The 13,284-nt window shown below is 35.8% G+C and overlaps 1 protein-coding gene across 1 annotated transcript; it reads right to left on the bottom strand.

Annotated features, from left to right (window-relative positions):
* Positions 1 to 49: 49 nt before the first annotated feature.
* LOC132787812 (cytoplasmic dynein 2 light intermediate chain 1) lies at positions 50 to 2,442 on the bottom strand. Its single transcript, XM_060795125.1, has 2 exons — positions 2,239 to 2,442; positions 50 to 1,140 (listed from the first exon to the last, which is right to left on the bottom strand). The coding sequence occupies exons 1-2, from the start codon at positions 2,440 to 2,442 to the stop codon at positions 232 to 234; spliced, it is 1,113 nt and encodes a 370-aa protein (XP_060651108.1). The 3' UTR covers positions 50 to 231.
* Between the last annotated feature and the right edge of the window lie 10,842 nt (positions 2,443 to 13,284).

Consider the following 13,284-nt stretch of genomic DNA (forward strand, 5'->3'; position numbering starts at 1 on the left):
CTTTGATTCATGTTCTTTTAAACTCATTCCGGTTTTCTTCAAATTTAGAAGTAAACAAATACTATAAATACTACATTCAGAATATTTCACCCATCTTTTAACCCTGGAGTTTTGCAAATTCTTTGCAAAACGAAATGACTAGTTCTTTATTTTGTGCGCTGACTTAGGTTTAAAATTAGTTCTTTTTCAAAAGTAAATTATAATACTATTTTCATACAAGTTGTCAAAGTTTTATCCCTGCACAGTTTCGAATTTACCCCGCAGCAAGACATCACGCATAATCCCGGCCAGTTCGTCATCCTTCTGTGCGCGCATCTCATCAATAAGCGACTCACTGAAACCCACATCCTTGGCCGGATTCTGAGGCAATTGCTGTTTCTGCTTCTCCAGCTGTAGCTGCGGCACTTCCACACTCAATGTTGCCCCAATGCGTTCCACACTCAGCAAACTGGACTCGCCAATGCCAATCCGTGACCAAGTGTCTGTGCCAAACCAGATGGACAACGCCTCGTTGTAGTCGGTGATATGGGCTCGAAAAGGGTTCGTCGGACTGCCGAAGCCCAGATGGCTAATGGTATCTCTTAGCACCTTGGCCAGCTTGGGTAGCTTATGTGAGTAAAATAATACAGCTCCGCCGACCAGATGCGCCATGGAACGCAGACAACGACATATGTGCTTCTTCAGAGCTGGCTCAAAGTCCATAAAGATGTCGTACTTGCCACCCACAATCACCAGTGGAAACGGCAGTAGTTCCAGAGTGCTCACATCCTGTTTGACGTGTTTCATCCGTTCCAAGGCACGACGTTCCAGATATTCGCGCTGTTCCGGTGTCGCTGACTGCATCATGCGTTGCGCCGTGTCCCGCAATCCGCGATAGGCGCATTCCAGATCCGTCCACACGCGTTGGGGCTGCGACAAGTCCACCATGATAAAGGCGGAAAGTTGCTGCAGTCCATGTGTTCGCATCGGCACCTCGAGCAACTGCTCTGCATTGTCCAGGGATCCCAATTCCCATACATTCAGCACCTGAGCCGATCTACCGCTGCCGATGCGGCGTCCATAACTGTACTCCAAGGCCAATGTGGGGCGCATTGTTTGTTCGTCTCGGTCAAAGAACTTGTTGATGGCCATCGTCTTGCCCTGAGCATAGGGGATAGAAATAGGTTTAATAATCGAGTTAAAATTGAGAAGGAATTCGCAATTTAACTTTACTTTCTTTTGAAAGTAATCGGAACCATAATATATATGTACAATGTACATATATGACTTAAGATATTTAAAGAATCGATTTACTCATTATGGATATCCTCCCCAGTTCTGCGGTCTGTGACTAAAATGTTAGGTAGTAACTGCTTTACTCTAATTTAAACTTGATAAGTCTACTACTGGAAGCACCAGACATTCTCAAGTATAGGATGAGTCAGTGAAATATAATATATATATAGTTATATGACCAAATACCAAGTAATATATGAGCACTTTCGGAATATGACGCATGAGAATCGAATTTTTATAGGTAGAAGGTTATTATAACTTTGTGCCGGCAGGAAATGTATGTAACAGGTAGAAGGAGGCATCTCCGACCCCATAAAGTATATATTTTATTGATAAGCGTCAACAGCCGAGACGATCTAGCCATGTCCGTCTGTCCGTCCGTCCGTATGAAACACTGGACCTCAGAGACTATAAGAGATAGAGCTATAATTTTTTTTCGACAGCAATTGTTATGTTTGCACGCAGATCAAGTTTATTGTACATTTTTGCCACGCCCACTTCCGCCCCCGCAAATCAAAACAATCAAATAACAAGCGTAATTTTAAAGCTAGAGTTGAGTTTTGATATATACAATAATTACGATATTAGTTATGATTCCTGAAAATTTGGTTGCGATCAGATAAAAATTGTGGAAGTTATTAATGAAATACTTTTGTATGGGCAAAAACGCCTACTTACTAAGGCTCTTAGTTGCTTTGGCCGACAACCTGGTCCATTGTGCCGTCTATGGTATATTTTTAATGGTGTACTATATCGATATACCAAACATACCATTTGGTATATTTTTAATATTTTTTAGTATTTTCGGTATATTTTAAAAATAATACCGCAATATTTTGCCTTTATTAAAAATGGGTAGCGGGTATCTCACAGTCGAGTGTGCTTTCTTACTTGTTTTAATCTAATTCTGATTTTCATTCGCAATTGTTTTCTATTAGCTGAGAGACAACAACAACAACTTACCACACACTTGCTACCCAGCACGAACAAAGTGCGCTCTTTGGGCGAGCTGATGGCCTCCAATTGACGCAGACGCTGCTGCTCCTCCGCCAGACGTCCCGCAATTTCCTGAATGCTGCCCGAGGATGTTAAACTGTTTTCGCTGCTTTTCTCAAACATTTTGTGCAGTTTCTTTTGCCAATTGTATAAAAACTGCGGCAAACGCATGACATTTCAACATGGAAAAAAACGATTTGTTTGCCTCGCCACAGTTTCCTTGGCAACGCCAAACTTTGAACTGTCTGGCAGCACCAAAAATAGTTTGATCGCTCCTTGATACGAATTACGTTAAAATTTTAAATGTGGGATAGAAAATAGAACGTTAAATTGCGATTTCAAAAATAAATTGATTGTTAATTTCATTAAAAGTTGTTTTTAAATGTTGTTGTTGATTTTAATTTTGATTAGAAAACGTGAAAATTACATAAATTTTTCTGATGTGTTTTTTTTAATAATTCTCGACAGAAACTTTTTTTTCCAAAGATTTTGTAATTGGTGTTTTATTATTCTAGTATCAATCTTGATATTTCGTTCATTGGATTTCCTTTAACTTTATTTATATAGTATCTCACGAATTCTACACTCTGATGCAGAAACTAAAAAAAAAAAGAAATAGTATAATCATTAGAACCTATGTTGTGTATATTAGGTTAAATTTGAACTTTGGCACATTTCCACAGTGACAAGAAACTTTCTGTATAACCTGCCCATAGGAAACTGACGCATTGACGGGTAGACTTGAGGAAGAGTTACTTGAATATAATATTATGCCCTGCCAATGCCATTGTCGATTAAAACTGCATCGCATATATCTGAATATATATATTCATAAATAAATATTTTCAAAACATCACAAACGTAAAATAATGCCAAGACCAACAAGAGTAGCACACTTTTCATTTAACTTTTTAGATAGAATCTGTAACTACATGCGACCAAGACAAATCATATTATATGAAATCACAAATTCTGCATTTTAAGGTTAATGAATTTAATCCAAGTTCACTGCTTGGTGTTTGAACTGCTTATAAATATAAATCACCAGCATTTCATAGATTCTACCAAGTTCAGTGCGATGTTCGACCAATTGCTATATTTTCATAAACATCGCTTAACATCACATTTCGAAATCGCTTGCTATATTCGGTGCAGCAACTCAATCAACAACACATGAAAAACGTCGAATATTTGAACTGCTTGCACTGTGCACTGCTTGCTTACATTTTTATGGATTACAAATTGCTATAAAATAGAGAACATCGCATAACGAACGGCAGACTCGCTTTATTCTACTACTTTACCATAGATGGCGCTTTTGACGATTAGAATTTGTAATGGCAAGCAGTACAAACGATTTTTACTTCAAAAGAGGAAGGAATGTGCAATAATAAATAATAATAAAAATGATTTTCTGTCACCGTTTCATTTAGCTGTATTTAATATAGTTTTCACTGATTCATTATTCATGCATCTATTTGTAGCGCATTTCATCCATCAACTGTCTCATCTGACAATTTAACAACATTTTATCTGGATTACATCGTCTGAGTTGCGTCTCCTTTTACGCCATCCTTTATATCTGCAATTGTCCTTCTGGCTTATTCGCTTTTACTGCAGACCAGCTGAGCGACCACCAAGTCATCAAACATAATTACTTGGCCAAAAGGCATGCGCCAATTGACATTTCGATGTGGCCATCAGAGCGACAAACTCCGCACTCTCCCCTTCTCTCATCCCTTCTCTGGCTTTTCGCTTTACCAGTAGACTCATTAGCCAGCTCCGCCATAGAACTCAAACTTTAAGGTGTGCGCTCTATTACAACAGCCTAGGGTCATGCTTGATAATGAAATTCGTGGCTGCTGTCCTTTTTGGCGGACCTCTTTGAGTCCTTAAGGCCAAAACATGCTCCTGCTCTTGCTCCGTCTGCGTTTGATGCCCGCCATCTGATCGAAGTAAGTTTCATGCTATTTTTTTTTTACTTTTCAAAATCAACTTTTACGTTTTCTACTATGACAGATATTCAACCAGCAGAGTGAATTCCACGCATTCGGTACTACTGACATAAAATAGATTATTTGTATAGCATTCCGAATTAAGGTTTTTAGTATCACTAGAATAATATTAAATGAGCTATCCAAGATAAAAATTCAAATCAAAAATAATGAAAGCACAATTGAGTGTTACAACAGAAGTTAATCATTAAGAAAATAAGAGACTTTATATAAAATTTGTACGCAGACAAAAAGTACTAAAATCAAGAATGAAATCTTCTGTCAAAATTTTAATTCAAAATTTATTCATAGTCAAAGAATGGAATAATATCAAAATTGAAACAAGACAAAAACAAATCTTAAATCAAAGATAAACGATGTAAAATGTAGATTGCTAAAAAAAAGTTAGCTTTGTGTTGTTGTTTATATTTAGTTGCGTTTATACACACACTATTTATTTATAACAGTTGTAACTTATATGTTATGTATGTCAAATTTGTTTTTATTTTTTGTTTGATATTAGTTACAATTATGAATTTATTTAACCCAGAACTAATGACCATACGGCACAATGATATGCCGGATCTCTACTTAAAAGCAGCAGCACCATAAATTGTATAAGTTTAGATTTTCATTCTAAGAATTAGAAGGCCAAAACGAAAATTGAAAAGAAAAACCTTGTTTTTAGATTTTATCAACAAAAAAGACCTTGACTAGAAGATATTATTTAAATCCAATAAATTTTTAATCAAGATTTGCAATCCACTTTTTAATCTAGATTTTTTTCTTTCTGTGTAACAGTTTTATTTACAAAAGTGTCAAGCAACTACATGTTAACTACAAAAAGTCGATTCAAATATTTTTGAATTAAATGAAAAACATAAGCCTGAAGATATTATTATTATAAATTAGTGAAACTAAATGTAAATAATCCTAATCGACTATAACTTCAGTTACGGCAAATTTTATTTAAAATAAATAATTGTTTCAATAGTAAAAGTTATTGAAAACATTGAATTTTGATAAAAATAATATATTTATATATATTAACGTATGTTCTAAAACTTTTCTTAGCAAAACATTTTATTTCAGTTGTATTTTATGGCTTCAATCTTCGTTTCGCTGACCTTTGAAAGCTCGCCTTTATTTATGATAATCTGTACAACAAATAACTCATTTCTATGATAACTCAACTATAGTTGACTTGAGCTTCATGGCCAATTCAATTTCAGAGCACTTTGTGCTAAGGATAATCGACAACGTCTCTTTATGTACTTATTCAAGGATAAAGCTTTAAGAATAGCTTTGTTCATTTAAGGACAAGAATTGTTCATACAATGATATTCTTTTGCTTGCAAGTTTAAGAAATTTGACCTTAAGTTGAATTCTAACAAGTAAGAAAGCTACAGTCGACTGTGCTTGACTTTTAGATACCAGATACTCATTTTGAAAAAAAATAAAACAGTTCGGTATTATATACCAAATAAATATATCGCAATAATACTCATATATACCTAAAGCAATTTTTGGTATATTGATATAATTACTACACTTAAAATATAATATACAATAGAGTACAAAATATGCCACATTGCAAATAAGACTCTATTGCAGTTTGCGTTTTTACCATACAAAAGTATTTCATAAATAACTTCTACACTAAACTAAATTTTCAGGAATCATAAATTCTTTAATTGTCGTTGAATGTACGAAAAAACCAATCTTTATAATTACACTTGTTATTCGATTTTATTCGATTTGCGACACTTATAGTCGTTGAGATCTAGCTCGTCATACGAACAGACAGACAGACGGATAAACGGACAGTCAAACAGTCAGACAGACGGACGCTAATTAAGAATATATCTATATATATTACGGGGTCGGAGATGCCTCCTTCTGCGTGTTACATACATTTCCTGTAGGCACAAAGTTATAATACCCTTCTACCCTATGAGTAGCGGGTATAAAAAGATCGGGAAAATGTAAAGTTAATCCATTGAATTTGTTGGAAATTTGTGATTGTCAATTAAAAGATAACCGAGTGTTAAACTAATTTAATTATAAGTAGTTTGGCTATTTGTGAAGTGTATTTAAATTGTGCAAAATTCAAACACATTATTATGAATAAACAAAAGCAATCACAAATACTTATAACTGTGGACAAATTGTTAGATGTTTCAGAGGAAATTGCATTAAACATGCTTCTTCAAGTCAGACTTGATTTGATGTTGAATGTAATTTGGCATTGGGCTTAGCACAAAGGATATTCCTTTGATAAGTCTCAGCTGCTGCAAATTAAAGATTAACATGTATCTTTGACCCGAAAGTTAGTAACTAATTTTCAGCTCTGTGCAAATGAAGATGTTTCTAGAGCAATGGGATTTCCATTTAATTACTCTCCAGCAAAATAATCAATTTATCAAATTGTTAACACAACAGTGAAGCATTAATCAAATTGCAATGGAAAACAAATCAATTTGAATTGCATTGCTGATAAGTTAGTCAGATTAATTAGTAGTTAATATGTGAGTCTTGACTTTTGTCAATTGCTTAACGCCTTTCAATTATGGATAATCAATTAAACTTTAAGCGTATCCTCCGAGCTTATTATATATGTATGTACATATGTGTGAAGAGATCTATATATATATTCTAGTGTCAAGCCCCAACACTGACATCATTTGTCATTTGTTGTTGGGTAGGGAAAACAAAGCGCAGTGCAAAGTTGGCATGTGGAAAAAGTTTAAGGAAAAGGAAAAATTGCTGACAGTGCAATCTGAACGTGCATGGATAAGTTAAAGTTTGTCGTCTGTGGTTGCAGTTCCCATTTCTTGGATAAACACTCGAGGCCATTGTTGATCTTGGAATTTTTTTCCCTCCGTCTCATTCTTGCTCTCTCTCTTTCTGCATCGTAATACTTGTGATTGACAAGCGAGGCGGAGGCCTGAAGCTTAATAAAGACGCCTGCATTATAGATGAAAGTTTTTCAGTAAACTTATTGCTTTTAATAGTGAATTCTCCATCTCTATAAGAAACATTTTCTTTATGTGTCGTGTCATCAATCAGTGCATTAATCTGCACTTAATTGGTAATAACATTGAACTGATGCCGACCTTGGGGCATGCAACATCTCCGAAATGTCACGCAACACAACGAACTTGATACGTCCGAGGCATTGCGCATAAAATACTATCGAATGATTGATGACTTTAGCCGTGTCGCGAGTCCTGACATAAATGCCAACTTCGTTCAACCGAATTCAGCCAACAAGCTGAAGGGTCTATAAAATGGGTAGCTCATTTCTCAATTCGAGTGACCAAGAAGCTGTGTTTTCAAAAAGTGTTGATAAAATTGATGGTAATCGAAACAAAATTGTATTTATTTCATTAGCAACACAAAGGATTACATTCCTCGATTACAGGGTAGCTTACAGTCAGCTACGCTCGCTTGCATGGTTTGGAACCACACAGAGACACGTTGTGCTGTGTGATGCTGCTGCTAAGAAAGTGTCAACTTGTCATCGAGTGTACGTTAACCGAATCTGATGGGCCGTCATGAGGCTAGGACACAGACAGAGATAGACACAGAGATGGGAGACAGAGACAGATAGAGTGATAAACGGGGAGAAGGAGAGAAACGGAGCATTCTCCGACTGGATTTATACGGCAAGTTTTCTGTGTCAGCTGCACGACGAAACTGCACTTTCTGTATCGCAGTTTTTGCCTGCTTCTTTATTTTTTTTTGTTTGTGACTTGCGAAATTATCGAAATTGTATTATGGAAATTTTATGCAAACCATTTTTTGAGCAGCGCCTTCTTTGATTTTGTTGTCGAAAATTAGTTTTTCAATTTCCCTTCGGTTGCAGGCAGCCAGCAAAAAGAACCTGAGTTTCGGGTGTGTTCAACTGTGAATACCCTGCATTTGATTAAATAATATACATTAAATAAATTTATGAAACAAGTGTTTGACTTTCCTTTGATTTTGTGTATTGATATCTTTATGAATTTGAAACACATTATTCCTCTCTATCTTAAAATATACAAAATGTATATTCCACAAAAATCTAATACCAAAGGCTAAAATTAGTATATTGATATAGCACTGCATTAAAAATAAACCATTGAGTTCAAAATATACAGACTGTCAGTTGAAATCGAATCCTTGTTTTTAAATATACAAAATGTATATACCGCACAAATACTAAGAATATACCAAAGATTCTATTTGGTATATTGAAATAGTACTACTATCAAAATATACCATTCAGTGCAGAATATACCAGATTGTCAGTTTAAATCGAATTGTTGTGTATCGATATCCATTTAAATTGAACACACATCATTCCCCACTTTTAAGCGACTCCTTCAGACACTGGGTATACGAGTTGCAAGGGATTTGGCACTGCACAAACTTTTTTTTAGCCGGCCAAGGCAAACGACAAGAACAGTTTGTCCCCAAAACGGAGGCAAGGACAAGTTATGTGCATATATTTTTTTTGTTCGGTCCTTTTCGAACATGCAGATTGATTTTGATTTGTATTTGCATTCCTGGTGTTTGTCTTTGCAACATGAAAAGATCGAATTTGTTGCGCCGCAGCCTTAGCATCAGCCTCAGCTACACCGCTACCAATTGCCAGTGGGCCAAAAGTTATTAGCGCTGCCTTCAGCTGCAATTCTTAATTAAAAACTTTGCACAGCTTACTCTGCAGCAAGCCCGGCGGAGTCATAGATAAAAAACAATGCGACCGCTGCTACGCATTCAACAAACGTGCAACGTTCCAGCTGAATTTATGCCACACGTACCGGCAGGAGAGGCATGCAGCACGATCAACATGTTGTTGGCCGTAATGCAACCTGGTAACTGGACGGCACGTAATTGCATTTGCAATTGCAGTTCAACCCGTTTGAGCTTCACTTAGCCACCATTTCATGACCCTTGCAGTCATATGACCCCAATGACCCCTCCACCTCTCACCTGCTCTTCTCTGCTCTGTTCTGTTGTGCTGTACACCTCATAAAATTTATAAGCACAAAAGCTTCTAGTTGGCATTAAGGGGCCTACAAATTCATAAGCCTTTTGCAAACTGCAGACAGTTTCGCATAGAGCTCAGCCGAGCTTCGTTGGGTCAGCAATGAGTTACTTGCTATCAAAATAAGGATATTGCAGGACTTATATCTGGTAGGATTATTTATTTATTCAGAACCATTATATACTTAACGACAACTAGAGACAGTCGGGCGAAAAAATAATCTACAATCTAATTATGATTAATTGTTGCAGCATTCCTAAAAAACATAATGAAGGCAGAAATAAATAAAACGAAAGTCGCCCTCTAACAAATGAATATGGTTAATCACTCTTTTACGTTAAAAAGTGAAAAATTAAATTGAGTACACAAGTTATGCTGCAAATTTATTATAATGCTCCTAGTTTAGTCTGCATAAAAATGACTGGCTTCAATGTAAAACTTGTGAGAAAGCTACAGTTGAGTATACTTGACGGTGAGATACCCACTACCAACTTTTGAGAACAACAAAATAATGGAATAAATACAGAAATATAGACCAATAAATATATATAACGACATATAATTACACTTAAAATATACCAAACAGTGAAAAATATTCTAGACATCATTAAAGCAACTGTTTCTTAAATTACTTTTAAGTTTTTCAACCGACACAACAAAAAAAAAACGCTGAAAACGTTAAGACTACATTTCAAATTACACTTCTAACTCTTTTCTTTCAACTTTCGAAGGAGGAAAGAAACATCTCCTTAATAATCGAAAAAAAAAATGGATCCAATGCTATAGCTCCTATAGTTTCTAAAATCTAGACGGACAGACAGACACACGGATGGGCAGACAGATTGTTGATTAAGAAACATTATAGGTTCTTCATTGTGTATATTACAAATATGTCCTAGTCACAAAACTCTTCTATTCTAACTTTAAGAGCTATAATTATTATTGTGTATTTTAAATAGAATGGGTTGATTGATTTTATATTTAGTTATCTCGTAGTCACTTTATATTTCTAATTATCAAATTGATTTACTTAAAAAAAAAATAATAATTGTATTACTTCTTCAAAACCTACTATTATCAGTTCTATTTTTACTTCACATACATATGTATTAAAAATGTTTTAAGTTGTACAATTTATGAATTGGAATTTTTGTGCAATAATTAAATTATATTTATTAAGCTATAAACTTTAAGTTTTAGATAGAGAATATCTTTCACCAGTGATAGCTGTAAGTAGGTTCAATTATATTTTCATGACAACTCATTCAAAATTTGGTTGTAATTCTGTCCGAAATAACATCAATTAAATTTAAGTATTTGACTGATAATCGATTTGTCAAGTTTCAAAAAAATAAAATTGATAAATTGCATAACTTTTGTGCAAACAAAATCATATATTTTTAATAAACATATGTATTTAGGAGGAAGAGGAAGCTATTAATTTAGCTTGGCTTGTTAGTCGATTCATGTGAATTTATCACAATTTGCAAGGCAGCCTTCAATGGCAATTTGGGTCTAATTTTATTTGTCATTTGTATGCGCACACACACACATATACATGAACGGATACACATGTGTGTGAGCGTGTGTTGTTATTACCATTTTTACAATTTTTCGATTGTTATGTCTGACAGCGACAAATGTCAAAATGTCAGACAGTTAAAAAAGCATCGAAATCAGAGCAGATTCGCCAACGGGAAAACACAGAAGAGAAGGGAAGGAGGCGGCAGTGATTGGGAGATGAGAATTGGTCTAAAGACCACGTTTGTTGTGCACATATTTCGCTTTTAGTCGTATTTGAAATTCTTTTGCATATTCGGCCACATTCCGTTGGCTGCAGCACGCCTAAAAATATGTTATAAAAATTGTATTCTCTCACGGCCAAAAAGCAAAAGTGTCGCTATGTTTGTCTGAATGTCACCCGCCCTCTCTCTCTCTCTCTCCATCTCTCTCACTCACTGGGTGTGTTTGAGAAAATAACAGCCAGAAGAATTGAAATATTTTTGTGCCATTTTAATCCACTTTTCAAAATTTATTATGCAGAAACGCTCAAAAATGTTCCCGCCAAAAACTTTCGCAAGCACTACAGCAAAAAATAGTTAAATTCGGTTTGTTTTTGCTCCTTTTGTGTGAGGATTTCTTTGTTCTTTTTTTGGTTTTTTTGATTGTGGACTAAAGTTGTCCACATGTTTCGGGTCATAAATCTGCAATTACCAGTCATGCTGGCAAAAGCGAGTCCCCAGCTTCCATTCTCACTCTTCTCTTTCGGGGTACGGCATGTCGCCAAGTTGTCGGGCAAGTTGAGGAGTCCCTGAAATGGTTGATGCATTGTTTTTATGTGTGCTCTGCTTTGCTTTGGTTTGGTTTGGTTTGGTTTTTTCTGTGTTCTATGTTGGAGTGGACGCCATGGTCTTTTGATTCTCAATTCAATCTGTTGCAGCTTAAAGCGTCCTTTTGGGGCGCTTCAATGTGGCACATAAATTATGCCTTGTTTGCAGCAATTTGATTGGAGGCTGCGTTCAAAGTTCCGACTTGCTTCACTTAGTTTCGGCCAAGTAAATAGGCAAAACTACTAGCAAAAGAAGAAGAAGAACTTCAACTATATTTAATCCCGCTCCTCTTCGCTTTTCCCTTCAACTGATCATTTCTATTTTTTTTTTTTAGTTTTTCTTGGCCAAGTTGCGACTCGACCAACTCCAACTTGTATGCGTTCACGCTTGGCAGCCAAGTCAAGTCGTGTCATTTTGTTGAGTTTGTGTTGAGAGTTACCACCACTCTCTCTCTCTCTCTCTCCCTTTCACTTAGTCTCACTCTCCATCTCTTCTATTGCTTCAACCTGCTGCCACTTCTTCGACTTACAAGCTTCTCGTAATTCAAATGTCAGTCACTTGGTAAGTCAGTCAGTCAGTCAGTCAGACGGCACGCCAATGTAAGCCAAACTTCTTGCCAAGCATCCGCCACTTGAGCTTGCCAACTGCAACCCCTTGCTCAATCCTTCTTCTTGTCCGCTTCTGCTTCTGCTTCTGCCTCGAGTCCTTGCCTTGCCTTGCTCGTGGTCGTGGCCGCGGTAGTCTGCTATAATGCTTGTTACCTTCATGTTTCATGTGGACAGGTGTTGTCTCATTTGTGAGCACGCCCTCATTTGCTGAGGACGAGTCTTGTACTCTCCACCTTCTTTTTTCTCTTTCACGCGTCTCGGTTTCAATTTCGCCGCATGATACATTCTTGCATTACTTTGAGAGCTTAAATAAATAAATAATTTATTTAAATGCTCCTAAACATCAATTTAACTGATAATAGGCAAAAAGGTAGTTTTGCTTATTGTTCGGCATTTGCTTAACTCTTTAAAGGATTAAAGTTAACAAACTGTTCATTTCTTGTAAACAGATTATTCTTCGGCATTTTTCATTCAGTCTTACGTAGAAACATTAAATTAAATTTTAAGTTTTATTAAGTAAGTTATATTTACAATATAACGATATTTTTCTAGAGGAAAAACTGTGTGGCTGCAGGAAATGTATATAACAGACAGAAGGAGTCATTTCCGACCCCTAAAAGTTACATATGTACATATTATTGATCAGCGTCAGCAGCTAAGAAGATATAGCGATTTCTGTCTAGCTGTCTGTCCGTCCGTTCATATGAAACACAGGATCTCCGAGACTATAATAGATAGAGCTATACATCTTTTTCGACATCACTTGTCATGTTTGCACGCAGATCAAGATTGTTTCAAATTTTTACCACGCCCACTTTCGCTCCCACAAATCGATAAAAATCGAATACAACGAGTAATTTTCAAGCTTGAGTCGTGATTTTCGGCATATACCATAATAACTGCAGTAATTATGCATCCTAAAAATGTATAAGCATTATAATACTTATGTAAGACAAAAAACGCTTACTATCATCGGGTTTTAGATGTTTTGGCTGACAATCTTGAAAATTTTTAACACTATGGTTTATTGTGAATATAGTACTATATCA

The sequence above is a fragment of the Drosophila nasuta genome, chromosome 2L (genome assembly GCF_023558535.2).
Source record: "Drosophila nasuta strain 15112-1781.00 chromosome 2L, ASM2355853v1, whole genome shotgun sequence".
Lineage (NCBI taxonomy): Eukaryota > Metazoa > Arthropoda > Insecta > Diptera > Drosophilidae > Drosophila > Drosophila nasuta.